Source organism: Dendropsophus ebraccatus, chromosome 3 (assembly GCF_027789765.1).
Source record: "Dendropsophus ebraccatus isolate aDenEbr1 chromosome 3, aDenEbr1.pat, whole genome shotgun sequence".
Taxonomy (NCBI): domain Eukaryota; kingdom Metazoa; phylum Chordata; class Amphibia; order Anura; family Hylidae; genus Dendropsophus; species Dendropsophus ebraccatus.
This window is the reverse complement of record NC_091456.1, coordinates 24,476,758-24,495,654: the sequence shown is the minus strand read 5'-3', so window position 1 is coordinate 24,495,654 and position 18,897 is coordinate 24,476,758. Positions and strand designations below refer to the sequence as shown.

General features: G+C 42.0%; 1 protein-coding gene across 1 annotated transcript; it reads left to right on the top strand.

Moving 5' to 3' along the window:
• The first annotated feature begins 1,351 nt into the window (after positions 1 to 1,351).
• UPB1 (beta-ureidopropionase 1) lies at positions 1,352 to 16,030 on the top strand. The gene is made up of 10 exons (XM_069961194.1): positions 1,352 to 1,521; positions 4,176 to 4,347; positions 7,390 to 7,477; positions 9,925 to 10,019; positions 12,092 to 12,253; positions 12,644 to 12,813; positions 14,485 to 14,566; positions 14,656 to 14,698; positions 15,105 to 15,259; positions 15,819 to 16,030. The coding sequence occupies exons 1-10, from the start codon at positions 1,421 to 1,423 to the stop codon at positions 15,900 to 15,902; spliced, it is 1,152 nt and encodes a 383-aa protein (XP_069817295.1). The 5' UTR covers positions 1,352 to 1,420; the 3' UTR covers positions 15,903 to 16,030.
• Positions 16,031 to 18,897: the final 2,867 nt, after the last annotated feature.

Genomic DNA, 18,897 nt, shown 5'->3' with positions numbered 1-18,897 from the left:
CCGGGTCGGTCATTGCCCTGGAGGATCCTTCCCGCAGTGGACAGGCTGGAGAAGACCCTGGATTCCTGGATTAGGGGAGTGTGTGTATATATATTATTTTTTTTTCCGTGTGTGTTGGGGCACAGCAGGCATTGTTACTATGGGGACACTGCTGGGAGCACTATTACTATGGGGACACAGCACAGAAGACATTAGTACATGAGGCACAGCAGGAGACATTATTACATGGAGGGGCACAGCAGGACAGGGGACATTACCATATGGAGGGGCACAGCAGGACAGGGGACATAATTACTATGGGGGCACAGCTACTATATAGATGCGCAGAGGGGGCCTAACTACTATATGGGGGCACAGAGGATGTCTATACTGTATTAACCAGAACCCTAAAATGTTTGTCCTGCATATTCTGTGGAGGTGAATTGTCCAGGAAAAGTCTCCATGATGGCTGGGCAAGATGGAGAAGAAAGCAAAACCTGAGCGACTGCGATCAGAAAAGCCGCCACCTGTGAGTTATTAGTAACTGCACTGTAATCACTTACATGGTGTGCAGAGCCTGTGTACTATTGATGTCTACCTGTACATGGGTCAGTGTATGGGGATGATACTGGTATTTGTACAGTGGATATTATTTAGTAATGGTATGGGGCTGGTAATGGTGGGGAAGGGGTTGGGATATTTGTTTCTTATATGCTGGTATTATGAGTCTTCTATACTGGATATCAGTTATAGTTTGGTGGTAATGGTTGTGGTCACGGTCAGGTGATATTTGTTTCTTATATACAGGTATTAGGTGTTATTATACAATGTGATGGTATACAGTATGGTGACAATATGGTACCTTTATATGTATGCAGTATTTGTGCTGTTCTGGGGTCACTTTCATACACTGTTCTGGGGTCACTTTCATACACTGTTCTGGGGTCACTTTCATACACTGTTCTGCCACAAAGCCTCCAGTGTACAATACACCTTGAACCCTGCACCTACAGCTGTGCTTACCCCCAATCTAAACTTTGCCTGCCAGCCCCTGAATACAGATCTGCACCCCTCTTGTTCACCACAAACAGCGCCGTACACTGTATAGCGGCAGTATCCGGTACTGTAACACCTACAGTTTCGCACCATAGAAAGAGGCTGAGCTGCACTACCTGGCACAGCCATGACACAGGGGGGGCGCTGGTGCAGGTAATTATGTAGGGGACGCGGCACATTGCTATTGCTGGGCTCTTCTCCTCCAGATCATGGTCCCGGAAGATGGCGGCGGCTCAGGCGTCTATGACCCCGCCGCCCCGCACTCCCGGGCAATGACCCCATATCCTGGGGGCGGGCAGAGGTGGCCCCGCCCCCAGCCCTGCGCCCCGCCCCCGGCCCAGCGACCCCCACTGCTCCGGGCTCCGGTCCCCGCACTCCGGTCACCATGTCCGGGGAGCTGGTGTCTGTGGAGCAGGTGCTGGAGAAGTATATCCCGGCGGGGGAGCGGCGGGAAGTATGGCGGCTGCTGTACGGGAGGGAGCTGAGGTGAGGGGGCAAACCGGGCACCGGGAGGTCTGTGGTGGATGTATGGGAGCTGTCATAGGGATGTCTGTGCAGTCACTATATAGTGCACAGTGTATATGGGATAGTGTAATGTCCTATAGTGCACAGTGTATATGGGATAGTGTAATGTCCTATAGTGCACAGTGTATATAGTGTAATGTCCTATAGTGCACAGTGTATATAGTATATAGTGTAATGTCCTATAGTGCACAGTGTATATAGTATATAGTGTCATGTCCTATAGTGCACAGTGTATATGGTATATAGTGTCATGTCCTATAGTGCACAGTGTATATGGGATAGTGTAATGTCCTATAGTGCACAGTGTATATAGTGTAATGTCCTATAGTGCACAGTGTATATAGTATATAGTGTAATGTCCTATAGTGCACAGTGTATATAGTATATAGTGTAATGTCCTATAGTGCACAGTGTATATAGTATATAGTGTAATGTCCTATAGTGCACAGTGTATATAGTGTAATGTCCTATAGTGCACAGTGTATATAGTGTCATGTCCTATAGTGCACAGTGTATATAGTATATAGTGTCATGTCCTATAGTGCACAGTGTATATAGTGTCATGTCCTATAGTGCACAGTGTATATAGTATATAGTGTAATGTCCTATAGTGCACAGTGTATATAGTGTCATGTCCTATAGTGCACAGTGTATATAGTATATAGTGTAATGTCCTATAGTGTACAGTGTATATAGTGTAATGTCCTATAGTGTACAGTGTATATGGTATATAGTGTCATGTCCTATAGTGCACAGTGTATATGGTATATAGTGTCATGTCCTATAGTGCACAGTGTATATAGTGTCATGTCCTATAGTGCACAGTGTATATAGTATATAGTGTAATGTCCTATAGTGTACAGTGTATATAGTGTAATGTCCTATAGTGTACAGTGTATATGGTATATAGTGTCATGTCCTATAGTGCACAGTGTATATGGTATATAGTGTCATGTCCTATAGTGCACAGTGTATATGGTATATAGTGTCATGTCCTATAGTGCACAGTGTATATGGTATATAGTGTCATGTCCTATAGTGCACAGTGTATATGGTATATAGTGTAATGTCCTATAGTGTACAGTGTATATAGTGTAATGTCCTATAGTGCACAGTGTATATAGTATATAGTGTCATGTCCTATAGTGTACAGTGTATATAGTGTAATGTCCTATAGTGCACAGTGTATATAGTGTAATGTCCTATAGTGTACAGTGTATATAGTGTAATGTCCTATAGTGCACAGTGTAGATAGTATATAGTGTCATGTCCTATAGTGCACAGTGTAGATAGTATATAGTGTCATGTCCTATAGTGCACAGTGTAGATAGTATATAGTGTCATGTCCTATAGTGCACAGTGTAGATAGTATATAGTGTCATGTCCTATAGTGCACAGTGTATATAGTGTAATGTCCTATAGTGTACAGTGTATATAGTGTAATGTCCTATAGTGTACAGTGTATATAGTATATAGTGTCATGTCCTATAGTGCACAGTGTATATAGTGTAATGTCCTATAGTGTACAGTGTATATAGTGTAATGTCCTATAGTGTACAGTGTATATAGTGTAATGTCCTATAGTGCACAGTGTATATAGTATATAGTGTAATGTCCTATAGTGTACAGTGTATATAGTGTAATGTCCTATAGTGTACAGTGTATATAGTATATAGTGTAATGTCCTATAGTGTACAGTGTATATAGTGTAATGTCCTATAGTGTACAGTGTATATAGTGTAATGTCCTATAGTGCACAGTGTATATAGTATATAGTGTCATGTCCTATAGTGCACAGTGTATATAGTATATAGTGTCATGTCCTATAGTGCACAGTGTATATAGTATATAGTGTCATGTCCTATAGTGCACAGTGTATATAGTGTAATGTCCTATAGTGCACAGTGTATATAGTGCCATGTCCTATAGTGCACAGTGTATATGGTATATAGTGCACAATGTCCTATAGTGCACAGTGTATATGGTATATAGTGTCATGTCCTATAGTGCACAGTGTATATGGTATATAGTGTCATGTCCTATAGTGCACAGTGTATATGGTATATAGTGTCATGTCCTATAGTGCACAGTGTATATGGTATATAGTGTCATGTCCTATAGTGCACAGTGTATATGGTATATAGTGTCATGTCCTATAGTGCACAGTGTATATGGTATATAGTGTCATGTCCTATAGTGCACAGTGTATATGGTATATAGTGTCATGTCCTATAGTGCACAGTGTATATGGTATATAGTGTCATGTCCTATAGTGCACAGTGTATATGGGATATAGTGTCATGTCCTATAGTGCACAGTGTATATGGGATATAGTGTCATGTCCTATAGTGCACAGTGTAGCACTATACTTGTGTTATAAGTGTTATACCCAGTAGTGCACAGTGTAGCACTATACTTTATAGTGCATGGTGTATCATTGTAACATATAGTGTTGCACCCTGTAGTGCACAGTGTGGCGGTATACCATATAATGCAGTGTATTACTGTAACATATAGCATTATACCTTGTAGTGCACAGTGTGGCGGTATACCTTGTGCTCGTTGATGTACAGGACTGTCATGTTATAACGCCTATGTGCCTTGTTCTCTTTCAGACCTCTCAATCTCCCCACATGCGCTGTGGATTCCGCCTCACAGCAAGGATTTGAGTTAAAGGGCTATGCGTTTGATGCAGCTCAGGAACAGCTCCGCCGGCCTCGGGTGGTCCGAGTGGGATTAATTCAGCATAAAATCCAGTTACCGACTACAAGTCCGGTGGCAGAACAGGTATAGTGCACGTGGATTAGAGGGATTAAAAAAAATATATATATATATAGATATAGATTAGTGATGAGCGAATAGGGAGAAATTCGATATTCGTACGAATATCCCGCGAATATTCGATCCCATTAAATTCTATGGGAACAAGTATTCGATTAGTGAAAAACATCTATTTGACCATCTGGAGGGTGAAACCAGAAGCTGGGGGATTTGAACGCTTATAGAATATTTATCGAATATTCGCGGGATATTCACTATTCGATCGAACAGTATTTGCTCATCACTAATATAGATATATAGATATATATCTCCATAATCTCCTCTAGTAAAGAGTTAATTCCCAAGCAGATTATGCAATTTATTCCCATTCCAATATGGAGGTTACAGTCATAGGACGTGTTTTGGCGCTCAGGCCTTCATCAGCTGGTTAGTTTGGCCTGTGCAATGAATAGTGTCCTATGACTAATCTCCATGTTGTAATGTGAATAAATTGCATAATCTGTTTGGGAATTAACTCTTCATTAAAATATATACAGTATAGCCATAATCTTCTCTAGTAAAAACACAAAAATAACATTGGATCACCCATAAGGCTACACATTCAGAGGTGGCGGACTACAAAGTGTCACTGTCGTCTACATTTATTTAGCAGAAATCAGAAGTACAGGCGAATTTAAGAAACTTTGTGATTGGGTTTATTAGCCGAAAAAGGCATTTTTATAATGAGAAAGCAGTTTGAAGCTCTCCCGCCTGTCTTTGTGGTTCTCTTATGGAGAGGGGAGGGGTGGAGGGAGATGAAGCACCAAAACAGGACAACAAAGAGTTAATTTACAGCTATCTCCTCTGAAGTCAGCACTGACTTCTGAATACCAACTTTCACACAGGTCCCGCTGTGTAATCCTTTGTTCTCTGCTGGCGACTAATCTCCCCCCTCCCCATAGAGTACACAGGGCCTGACTGATGGGAAAAGAGTTGATTTCCTGATAATGAGCAGTGGATGAGAGAGAGGAAGGGGGGAGAGTGGTGGTGGTGGCGATGGAAATAATACACCACTTTATACTTAATGATATATTTATTTGGATAGTGCCAACAAATTACACATCGCTGTTTTTCATACATATAGTGCAGAGGTTACTAAATACACTTCCTGTAGGACATACAGCAGCTGATAAGTCCTGGAAGTAAATTACAAATCTATATAACTGACACTAGTTGATTTGAAAGATTTTTTTTTTTGCTGGAGTACCCCTTTAAATACACGGCAAGTACAGATTTGCCAGTGATAAAGATTTTATATATCCTAAGGGTGTTTTGGGTTTACAGTTGACTTTACATAGTAAGTGCAGGTACCCAAAGAGTGCAGAGCTGCATTAGCCACTGTCCTGGATATTTATAGAGCAGGCGGGTTCTCCCAGCATTCTGTGCAGGTCAGAACTCTGTGGATCGGTTACACTGACAATCACCATTGCCTCTGTTTGTTTTGGGTAATGTCCTGACGTGCTCAGTGCCTAGGCTAAACCTTTCCTGAAGCTGCCCATAGACATCTAGTCATTTCAGAACAATTCCCTATTAATATCCAGACACATCAGCTATTAAACCATAGTCACCTTCATGTGATATATATATTATATATACTGTGTGTGTATATATATATATATATATATAATATAAAATAAATAAATCTCAAATTTTTAAAAAATAATATAATAGAAATAATAAAAAATATATTCAAATATTAATTTGAATACTTATTAATATATAAAAATATAAATTAAAACATTTGTTTTATTACAAACATTCAATATGTACTGAATGTGCACAATAACGATCGAATTTGAACGATAATCGTACGTGTAAACGCAGCGAACGATCAAACTACGAGCGAGAAATCGTTCATTTTGATCTTTGAACATTTTCTTAAATGGTCGTTCGCAAAAAATTTGCAGATCGTTCCGTGTAAACAGTCGTTCACCGATTTTTTTTTTTTTTTTTTTTTTTTTTTTTTTTTTTATTTATTTATTTATTTTTTTTACCTATGTGCGAGATAGGCTTAAGCGATCGCAAAACAAATTTTTCTTCGAAATTGTTAATCGTACGATCGGGAGAATTATCCTTTCGTGTAAACCTAGCATCAGGCTGGCACACCCTCTCTGTCCCTCCTCCCCACCCTCTTCATCATTAGGAATGCTCCAGGCAGATTGTCTCCTATTCATCACCTGTGTGAACATTGCATATGGGCTGGATCATTAAGGCACCTGTGCAGTGTTCAATTCAGAGGAATAGGAAAAATCCTGCCAGTGGCATTCCTAATGATGAAGACGGTGGGGAGGAGGGGCAGTGTAAGGTAAGGACACAGATACTCTAGGCCACGCTCGTTGGGCACAGGGCTGCAAGTTTAAAAGTTGTTTTTTAGGACAACAACTGCATCACCTGCCGAACGTACTCCAGGACAGATCTTGGATTAAAAGCAGCAATCTGAAGGTACAAGTGGTTTTGGGGGGGGGGCAGATTGTGGGTACAGAGTCGCTTTAAGGGTACAAACCCACTTGACGTATTTGCTGCGTGAATCAGTCTTAAAAATAAGCAGGCAAAACGCAGGTTGGCTTTATACGATTGTTCTGCGTTAAAATACGCAATTGCGTATTTTTGAAGCTTGAAGCTTGTTGTTAGCAAAGCATCAGTTGTTAACAACCTGTGCGAAAAACGCATGTAGCTTCATGCTTCAAAAATACGCAATTGCGTATTTTAACGCAGAACAATTGTATAAAGCCAACCTGCGTTTTGCCTGCTTATTTTTAAGACTGATTCACGCAGCAAATACGTCAAGTGGGTTTGTACCCTAAAGGATTTTCTGCACTAATGAAAAAGTTGTGCAGAGGATGGTAGTAGAAAAAAACAACAAACCTATACTTATCCTTATGGTTCTGCTTCCTCCCGATCCAGCACTGCGGTTGCCCCAGAGTCCTTGGCCTTGCCATGATGCTACAGGACATCTGACATATAGGTATACTGTTATACTGATCATGTGTAATATACTTTCTTCTATAGGTAAACGCCATGCATAGGCGCATTGCGGAGATTGTGGAAGTAGCAGCAAAGTGTGATGTGAATATTGTATGTTTTCAGGAAGCATGGAGTAAGTATTACACTATGTATATAATTTCTGCCACAGTCCATTACATTCCATACTTTTTTGCAGTGTAAAGACTTTTTTTTTTCCTGAAATATTAAACCGAACACTGGAAATGATTAATCTCACACCAGAAACTTCATTTTTACAATATGAAAAGAAAAAAAAAAATCACCCAGTGAAAGGTAACTTGTAGTGAGTGACCTGTGCTCTGCAGGTTAGAGGGATTCCTGTGTCATAGGGAATGTGTAACCTGCCGTTATTCTGTAACTGAGTAAACTTACTGCCGGCTGTGTGAGGGGTCAAGGAGAGGCGCAGAGAGAGAGGGAGAGGTCTCTGCTGGTTATGGATCTGTTATAAAACAGATCATGCACAAGAAATAAATGGAATCGCACGATTTGAAGGGTAGTTGTGACTTCTGGGGCCCTCGCACGTTGCATGGTTTTGTCAGTAAACTTTTAAACTGTTCAGAGCTCCCAGCATCATAATGAATCATGATGCCGGAAGCTTTGAGGTCCGGTCCACAGAATACTGGCCATGCACGGACCGTGTAAGTGCCTCCTTACACAATTCGGCTGCATTTCTGTACCTGTACGGGCCCTATTCAACCGGACGATTATCGTTCGCATAATTATCGATTAACGATCTCAATTGACCGCTATTGCTAAAAACCTGACAACGTTCCGTTCACTTATTTTCATGGAACGATAATCGTTACTTATGATTGTATTTGCAATCGTTTTTTCTTCGCTATTGCGTTCATATCTACTGCGAACGACCAAACAAGGTCTTATTCAATGCGAACGATTTGCCAACGAGCAACGATAAAAATAGGTCCAGGTCTTATAAAGCGATCAACGATTCTCGTTCGGTCGTTAATCGTTAACTGCGTTTCAACCGAACGATTATCGTTTAGATTCAAACGATTTAACGATAATCTGAACGAAGATCGTCCGGTGGAATAGGGCCCCAAGTCTGGATCTATTGTAGGTTTAATGACGTGAACTGAAAGCATCTTAGATTCCTGTGATGTCTAGTTTGTCTCATTACACCATGGCCAGGCAGGATATTTTGGATTGCCGATATCACTGATATCATGTAGATGTATTGTAGCTACATTTTAGTGTCCATATTCTGACCATAACACGGCCCAACCCCTTTTTTTTTTTTCTTGCAGATATAAGCCGCAGTCAGAGCAGTCTGGCTGTGGCTTACCTCTCCCTGTCCATAAAGAACACAGGAGCCATCGGTTGTGCTGAACGTTCTTGTGGATAAAGAGAGGCCATCAGTTATTGAAAGTTTATGGCCACCCTAAAGATGCAGTTTGTTTTTCTTTATTCCATTTGCAGGCTGACCTGTACTCTTACCATTGATGATGATCTTCCTACAGCGTGGTTCCATTCTGGTGGTATGGAGCTGTCCTGGTCCCGCTGGCGGGGGATTTTTCTTCCCCGTAAGTCAGGGTCTCCAAAGCATCTCAGAGCGCTCTCATAGAGATGCATTGAAAAATCTGACTTCTGGCCCCTTTAGCTGCGGGCCAGCCGCCGAAGAAGTCACGTGGACGCCAGCAGGACCCAAATGGCGCCATATCTCCGGAATGAAGTTGCGCCGCTGGAAACTAAGCATCAATGGTTAGTGTACATATCAACCTGCAGCAGGGGAGGAAATAAAAAATAAATTGCACTGCTTCTTTAACTACCCGACTGACAGCGGTGAATTATGGGTGTGGCTATTTAGCTAATCCTCATTACTGTCAGGCAGCTTTAGCTTAAAGGGCTACTCCAGCGTGGGGGCAGTTTTTTGCTGGGACCGGGGAGGAGGTGGCCGAGGGAAAAGACGTCCACTCACCTCCACGGTTCCAGCGACTGGTCCCGCATCGCTGCGCTCCGGTGCCCGTTTCCCGGCCGCTTCCGGGTGTCTGACGCGGGCCCGAGATGTGACGTCTCAGGTCTGCTCAGCCACTCAGTGAAGGAGGCGGGATCTGAGCGGACTTGAAACTGATCCCGCTTCCTTCACTAAGTGGCGCAGGGTGACGTCTTAGGTCCGCTCAGCCAGACGGTCCCAGCGAAAAACTGCCCCCACGCTGGAGTACCCCTTTAAGGCCTAATTCACATGTCTGTAGTGTGGCCTGTCCACTAGAGGGCTGTGTTAAAAATTCAAAGATGACCTTGTAAACAGATACTACTTCTATGGTGTGTGTGTGTGTTGTTTTTTTTGTTTTTTTTATTTGGGTTACTCTGCCCCCCCAAAATACTGTATGGCCCACAAAATGCTGGTTTGGGCTATAATCTAGTTGGTCATGAACAACTTCGTTTGTCAGAGTCCTAATGAACAATATAAAATGGGGAAACAAACAATAGCGTGTAGCTAAATCCTTTGTGTTAGTTACATTTTCACAATATTTCCCTTTTGCTCATGCGGCTTGTCCTATATATCCTGTGTTACCCTTCCAGCTATGCCTTTTGCCTTCTGTACAAGAGAGCGACTGCCGTGGACGGAGTTTGCAGAGTCGGCTGAAAATGGAGTGACTACCAAGTTCTGCCAGGAGGTACGCATATCGCTAGTTTTTATAATAAATTATATATGTATATATTTATTTCCCCCCAAAGTGATGACAACGTGTAATATACTGAGCAGTCATAACATTAAAGGGAACCTGTGTGATATTGCGTAGGTCACCATTGTGCAGCCAAATCAGCCCTGGTCTATGAAGGCATTGGCTACATCAGATGAAGGTGTCCTATGGTATCTAGCATGAAGGCATCAGCAGCAGATCTTTTAAATTGAAAATCCAGCAAAAAAAAAAAAAAAATAATCACCTGGTGTCAGTAGGTTATATAGATTTGTAATTTACTTCTATAAAAAAAAATCACCAGTCTTCCAGTACTTATCATCTGCTTCCTGCAGGAAGTGATGTATTCTTTCTAGTCTGACAGTGCTCTCTGCTGCCACCCTTGTCAATGTCAGTGCCCAGAGCATGAAAGGTTTTCTATGGGGATTTGCTGCTGCTCTGGACAGTTCCTGACATGGACAGAGGTGGCAGCAGAGAGCACTGTGTCAGAGTGGAGAGAATACCCCACTTCTGCAGCACATACAGCACAAAGATGTTCTATCTAGGCAGCATTACGTTATCAGCTATTAGGGTCTTCTGTAGGATCAGACCATATGGGTTGGCCTTCATGCCCTATGTGCATCAATGAACTTTGGCCACCATGACCCTCTCACTAGTTCATTAGTTTTCCCTCCCTGGACTGTTTCTGTGTACTGACTGAAGCTCTACAGACCAGGGACACCTCACAATAGCCTTCTGAGCCAGTCATCGAGCCATTGTCACAAGATAATGTGGTTCACTCTAATTGTCAGTGTTTTTAATGTTATGGCTGATCTGTACGTGTGACACACTTCTCGGCTTCACATTGTCATCTGACCTGAGGGCTTTTGTTGGCAATCTCTGGTGACCATGCACTTGTGTATTCAGGGATCATATACTCAGCTGTTTCCTGATACACTTATTGCAATGGCTTCAAGTATAAGCTGGAGATATCTGACAATAGAGCCGAATAGAAAAAAAACTTTTGATCTGTGTGTTTTTTTTTTATAATGGAAGTCAATGGAAAAATGGATGCACACAAATCAATTTTTTCAAAAAGATAGAAAAAACTGCCTTACACCACAAACTGCTGGGGAAAGATCACGACAGTCAAACATCCAAACCCCCTATTTTTTTTTTTTTTCTTTAAAGCGACTCTGGCTGCTTTAATCCAAGATCAGTCCTGTGGTCCGTTCGGCAGGTGATGCAGTTTTTGTCATAAAAAATTACTTTTAAAATTGCAGTTCCGTGCCCTACGGGCGTATCTGTGCCCTAGCTTTGCACCACCCTCTGTCCCTCCTCTCCGCCTTCCTCATCATTAGGAATGCTCCAGGCAGATTGCCTCCTATTCCCCACCTGTGTCAGCCCGGCACATGGGCTGGATCGTTAAGACACCTGTGCAATGTTCAAACAGGAGTAAATGTTCCAGTGGCATTCCTAATGATGAAGAGGGTGGGGAGGAGGGATGGGAGGGGTTGTGCAAAGTTAGGGCACAGATACTCCCGTAGGGCACGGTGCTGCAATTTTAAGTCATTTTTTTATGACAATAACTGCATCACCTGCCGAACAGACCCCAGGACAGATCTTGGAGTAAAAGCAGCTATCAGAAGGTACAAGTGGTTTGGGGGGTCTGATTGTGGGTACAGAGTCACTTTAATTTATTGTTAAACATTTTTCACTGATATCACAAAAAACCCAGTTAGGCCTTATTCCTGCGTTTCATGCACAGTCCATATGTACAGACAGTGTGGTAAAAAAAAGCATTATTGTCAGTCTCTGCATCATGTAGCATTTTAATGCCAGGAGCTCCGAAACTGTTTAAATCTTAGACTGTGGCTGTGTCAGTACGATACCACAAAGATTTAAACGGTTTTTGAGCGCCTGGCATAATAATGCTACATGATGTGTGTGTGTGTATATATATATATATATATATAATATATATATATATATATATATATATATATATATATATAATATATAATTATAATTTTATTATATATATATTTTTTCTCTTTTGGCACCCATAGCTTGCAAAGAAGCATAACATGGTCATAGTTTCTCCAATCTTGGAGAGGGACGAGGTGCATGGCGAAACACTATGGAACACTGCTGTGGTCATATCCAATACAGGAGCTATCCTTGGCAAGAGTCGCAAAAACCACATCCCAAGGATCGGAGATTTCAATGAGGTGAGATATGGAAAATGTAATACAGTGGTACCTTGGTTTAAGAGTAACTTGGATTAAGAGCGTTTTGCAAGAAGAGCTCAGTTTTTCAAAATTGTAACTTGGTGCAAGAGCATTGCTTTGGTTTAAGAGCTCCCTGTGCTGGGTGGGAGGGGGAGCGGGGGAAGGGCATGGTCTGCATAGCGGGGTCTACAGCCCTGTACTCTGACCCAGGAAGTGCAGTGAGTATAGTTTCTAATACTGTACACAGAACTATTTTAGTATAAAGTGGCCAACCCATTAAGTACTGGGAGCAATTAATGTAGAATGTACATTGGAAAATTGTATAACAATTACATAAAACCTGCAATACTCCTGTGTAGTTTATTTATCTTGATATTCTTTGTATTATAGTCCACTTATTACATGGAGGGGAACACGGGGCACCGAGTATTTCAGACTGCATACGGGAGGATTGCTATAAACATCTGCTATGGACGACACCACCCACTTAACTGGTTAATGTACAGCGTAAATGGCGCAGAAATTATTTTCAACCCTTCAGCCACTGTCGGAGAGCTGAGGTAACCATTCATATAAAGACAGTAAAATTAAATATGTTAACTATTTGGGCAGAAATGGTAATATTAATCATACAGCTGGATGTGTCTGCAGATTATAAAATTATTTAAAGGGGTTTTCCAGTTGAAACGTACTTGGCCCCTATTCAAGTAAGAGATCGCCAAGGGGTCTGACCTCCTTGTCCCCCCAGATCTCCAGGTACACTTTTTTCCTATTTCCCTATTAAACTGTGTGGTGAGCACAGATGAAAAAAATGGCAAATTAAAAAAACCCCTCTGGAATAACATTAAGGCTGCATTCCCACGTTCAGTCTTCCTCGCGGAACATGGACGTGGAATGCCTCTAATGGACTCTCCCCCGCCCAGGCAGCATCTGTGATAAGAAGCTGGGAGCGGGGGAACTGTACAGACTTGCGCCGCGCTGCAATGACAACGCCGCACGGTGCATATCTGTACAGTTCCCCCGCTCCCAGCATCTTATCACAGATGCTGCCCGGGTGGGGGGAGAGTCCGTTACAGGCATTTCACAGAACACTGAATGTGAGAATGCAGCCTTAGGCTGTGTTCCCTCTTCGTACTGAAAACGATGGCTGGAATTAATGTTCACGATCATTAATTTTGGCCTTCGTTTTACAACAATGGCCGTTGTTTGCGTTTATCAGTATATAATAGGAACATAGCCTAAAACTTTAAGGCTAAAAAACAAAAGGGTCAGTTTAAATACAGATGCAGGCTATGTTCCCTTACACATTTTTTTTTTTTGTAAATAACATCCCCCATTTTAAATTAAAAATAGCCGTATTCAGTCTTCAATGATTCCTATTTAATGTCTATGGAAGCAATGACCGTTAGTACACACAATGGATTGAATAACGGCAGCTCTTCTCAGCAAGCATCAAAGTAATGTTCATGTCATTAACTTGTGGCTGTTTAGCAAACAGTGGCAGTTGTTTTAAGTTTACACTTTTTTTTTTTTTTTTAATTCAGCATCCTTTTCACCATCAGTAGGTTTATGGTGCCCCACCTAAGGGTAGCACAAACTAGTGACAGAAGCTGAAGAAGCAGAAAACTCCGCCCACCAGCTGCTGATTGGCAGTTATCTATCCATGCTGTGTATAGGCAGTCAACTGTCAATCAGAAGCTGGAGGGCGGGAGGAGGGGTGTGGCAAGAATCCTATTCTCCTGCATATTAGGAGAACGGCTGAACAAAATTATGGAAGTAATACACTGATCTGTTCAACATTTATATCACTAGTTTATGCTGCCCTCATTTAAGACAGCATAACCCTAGTGATAGATTCCCTTTGAACAACATACTTTTAATAAAATAATGGTCATAGTTTGTTGTGTGAACATGGCCACAAGCTGATTTGTCAAAAATGAGTAGTTAATCTTGAAAAGTTTCCTGTTTCTTCGTGTAAAAAGCAGGATGTTTTAACTAGATTCACAAAACAATGTGAACCTTACTTTCTGAGTTTTCTGGGACTCCAAAATTGGCAAGCAGTGGGCTGCAATACCAGACACAACCACTAGTGAATGTAGTGGAGCAGTGCCTGGTAAACCACATCCCCTTCAGTCTGAGTGGTGTGGGACCCCAGAAATCTGATATTGATGAATACAGTTTTTTTAGGCCTTGAACTTTTTTTTTTAACAGAGCCACAATTTTGCTTGCAGTGAATCCCTGTGGCCCATAGAGGCGAGAAATGCTGCCATTGCCAATCATTGTTTTACCTGTGCCATCAACCGTGTGGGAACTGTGAGTATATAATAGGAGCCTGCCCTTCTGTTATAAGTGACTATATTACCTGCAATTTTATAAAAATGTTTTTGGATCTATCTTTTCAGGAACACTTTGAAAATGAATTCACTTCCGGAGATGGCAAGAAAGGTGATAAAACAAAAACTAGTATTTTGTGTGTATGAAATAATGTGGAGGGAAAGTATTTATTATCTAAGACTGGGATGGGGAACCTTCGGCCCTCCAGCTGTTGCAAAACTACAATTCCCATCATGCCTGGACAGCCAAAGCTTCGCTTTGGCTGTCCAGGCATGATGGGAATTGTAGTTTTGCAACAGCTGGAGGGCCGAAAGTTCCCCATCCCTGATCTAAGACCTGTTCAATATGAAAGACCACAATTATAGAGTCCATGGGCAACTATTGATGTATATGCTACAGTTTGGTTGCATTATGCAGTATATTTCACAACGTGTGCTTCTCTCTACTAGTCTCTGTATATATCTGTATGTTATTTACTATGACAGCAATGTTAATGGACATCTCCTCCTTTCTTTAGCCCATCATGATTTTGGTCATTTCTACGGATCTAGTTACGTAGCAGCTCCCGATGGTAGTCGCACCCCTGGGCTAAGTAGGGTGTGTGATGGGCTTCTGGTTGCCGAGCTGGACCTTAACCTATGTCGACAGACTAATGATAAGTGGAACTTCAAGGTTAGTAACCGAAGCATCCTAAAATGTGCGAATAGGACACTACCAATCTCAACATTTTTGCTGCTTATTGAGCATGAGACTTTGTTTTTGTTTTGTTTTTTTTGTTTTTTTATCAAATCAACTGGTTTTAGAAAGTTATATAGATTTGTAATTTACTTCTAGTTAAAAAAAATCTCCAGTCTTTAAGTACTTGTCAGCTTCTGTATGTCCTGCAGGAAGTGGTGTATTTTTTCCAGCGTGACAATGCTCTCTGTTGTCACCTCTGTCCATGTCTGGAACTTAAGAGAACAGCAGCAAATCCCCATAGAAAACCTCTCCTGCTCTGTACAGTTCCAGGTGGCAGTAGAAAGCACTGTCAGACTGGAAAGAATACACCACTTCCTGCAGGACATACAGAAGCTGGTAAGTATGGGAAGACTTGAGATTTTTTAAATTGGTTTTATAGATCTGTAGTTTATTTCTGGCCCAAGTTAGTTTGAATTAAATTTTTTTGCTGGAGTTCCCCTTTAGGACTGAATACTTGAATTTCTAAACTGCTGATCTTTCTTCCTTCATGCAGATGACCGGACGCTATGAGATGTACGCTGATGAATTGGCTCAAGCTGTAAAACCAGATTTCCAGCCTAACATTGTGCGGGAATAAATAACCAGTGGTCTGCCTACAAAGAGAAAATGATGTGACTGTACTTTATAAACCTTTTCCTTCAGCGTTGCTTGTTCACATTTAAGTGTTATGGTTTCTCTTTTAATAAAGAATTGAAGTCATCTATACATTGCCAAAGTTCAAGTTTCCCATTGAATCGCTGTGAGGTAATTTTCCTTAGAGCAGTTGCCGCATGTCTTCTGTATGATCGTCTGAGAATGAAATAGCCTTCTGTGTGCCGGACATGGACCACCAAAGGAGATATAAAGACGCTATGTCCAAGTCAGACAGTTGCTTCTATATCCCTGCCCACTGAATACAGTATAAGCAGCTGCTCCCTGTTAGTCTGCACAGCGCCTTTTCTCTAATATGACAAGTATGACAAGTAGGTAGGCCGTCTCTTTTATAGGAGGTTTTCATACAGGATGGTGGTCATACAAATTACTGATCATATCTAGGCTCATTCTCTGCCCAGTGTGAAAATCGGACAAACCCAAGCGTGCTAAAGGTTCGCTCAACTCTAGTGACAACCGCTCCTGCCAACCATTAATGTGCTCAAAGCAGCTGTTACTTTCCTTCATTGTTAAAAGTGAATTATGGTGTAATCTTCTGTGTGCAGGACAGGGCTGTAGAGTCGGTAAGCCATAGCACCGACTCCTGAATTGTATCAGGACCGACTGACTCCGGCTCCTTCATAAATGGCCAGTCATATACCAGGGGTTATTTATCACACTGGCTCAGCAGCTTCTCCCTAATGTCCTACATGATCCTGTGGCAACTTCTGAGGGAATAAGGAAAGATACAAAGCAGCTTCTCCTGTGTGTGCAGTGGATGCAGCCAGTCTCCAGCCTCCATGTCCTGAACAACTCAGAACTAGACTAGATGGAGCAGGTGGTCTTTTCCTGCTGACAATCTTCTCTGTTTCTAACTAAATATTCACCATACATATGGAAATACTGCTAACAATGCCAGATCCCTGTATTATAGAGGTTAGACAGTTATATAAAGGGGTCACTGTGGGGGCACCGGGACGGGTAAATAGGACTTCCTTATTATTAACCAACCACCCCCTGTATTTTTCACTGTTGCCCAGAATACCCCTTTAATTTCTGCCTCTCTCTCATACACACACACACAGCCTGCTGCAGCCATAGCAGACACTCACTCAGCGCCTCCAGCCACAGCAGACACTCATACACACACAACCTGTTGCAGCCATAGCGCACACACAGCCATAGAACACTGAAGTAAAACACCACATTGAGGACAGAGGTTACTGCTGCACTACTTATGGACTCTTCCAGCTCAGAAACAAACTGCCAAATAGTGACCGACAACTTTCCCCCGACCACCCTTATGTAATAGGGCCAGTGTCCTATTAGAATGTTGCTCATAAAATATATTCATGAGCAAAACTTATAAAATTTATATCAAAAGATTTTTTTTTTTTCCCTTTTAAAGCTGTCAGTACATTTTTTTGATTCCGACTCCACAGCCCTGGTGCTGGATATAGTTGACCAAGTAAGAGTATATAAATCAATAAAAATGGACAGACAATGACTTGCTGCCTACTAGAGTACAGTCAAGATAGAAAGGGAGAAGTACCACGATGGTTACAAGGTGCAATAGACAAGTATAAGCCACGTGTGTTGGCAAGAGGAGGAGAATCAATAAACTTTTACCCAAGCCAGCACGTAATATCATAAGAGAAACAGATCGCTTAACGACAACACTGCCGGCTGCTAGAGAAAGAACTCAATGCAGTGAAGTCCTAGGTGCATTGCCCCCTGGGAAACATGAATATGCAAAAGAAGAGCCCGTGGAGCATCATTGAAGAGTCTCAAAACACAGGACTAGCCAGATATCCCTCCAGGAAGGACCCAGCCAAGGAGCAGCTCCTGTTAGGAAACCAACAAAACCACCATATTAAGTGGCTCTATAAGTCAATGTAATGACAAGGGATAAACCAAGGCCAGTGATCCATCCACATACAGCTGTTTCAGGGTGTTGCCCCTCATCAGTGTGGAGCAGGATTTTGGCTAGGTGGGAGCATTGCGAAGCTATTAACACCGTATGTGGCCATAGTTTCACCTTCATGGGGTGACCGCAATGTGGCATCTAGTCCCCCATTACTACATACATCGGCCGGGTCCACACAACATAAGACACTGGTTGTCCTGTGACACGGCCATGTCACAGAATGGCCACTGTCAGTGAAGTCCATCCCTGGCCAGATAAACTTCTTTAGAATTGGGATGCGGGCGCATTCCAATTACCTATAGCACACAATGTAACGTGCGGCCAGAGCCGCGCTTTACATTGTCTGCACAGTCAGTTTTGTGCAGCCGCAAGGAATCCCGGCCAGAGTGTATAAACTCCGGCCGGGATTGCAAAGACTTCAATGCAATGTATATTTTGAATTAATCACAGCTGGTGTTGCAATTTGCAACAATGACTGTGATTAATTGAAAATATATGTTGTGTGAACGTAGTCATTAGAGATGAGCAAACATCAAGCACGGTCAGGTTTGTCCGAACCGGTGGATGCAGACCTAGGGAGTCCTGAAAAGCATAGTTATAGCCTATATGGCTGTATGAAGTTAACTTTTGTAGTTTAATTCATATGCAAAGGAGAAGTTTTGGTGTGCCCCGCACTCCTAGAGAATATCCTGGCAAAGTGCTGCCCCAATATTCAGCAGAAGGGGTGGGACGGATAGGTACACTGAGGAAGCTAGCCCTGCCCCCAGTACACCAAAACACCTCATTTGCATATAAATTAAGTATCAATATCTCAAAAATGGCACAGAGGATCAAGGTTAAAAAAAATTACCTTCATCCTCAGCGCCCTGTGTGCTTTAGGGATATAGCAGGTTAGATTCTTTAAACCTGCTGTTAGTTTCCCATATACTTTACCAGTTACTGTCCTTTGTGAGGAATCGGGAGTAACTAAAATAAGAAAGCGTTTACACTGCATAACAATAGAGAAAATAATAAC

Excerpts from the sequence above, each read along its gene's own strand:
- UPB1 (XM_069961194.1), top strand. The coding sequence starts at position 1,421 with ATGTCCGGGGAGCTGGTGTCTGTGGAGCAGGTGCTGGAGAAGTATATC. Across the intron at positions 1,522-4,175 it reads CTGTACGGGAGGGAGCTGAG|ACCTCTCAATCTCCCCACAT; the intron begins GTGAGGGGGCAA and ends GTTCTCTTTCAG. Across the intron at positions 14,567-14,655 it reads CCATCAACCGTGTGGGAACT|GAACACTTTGAAAATGAATT; the intron begins GTGAGTATATAA and ends CTATCTTTTCAG.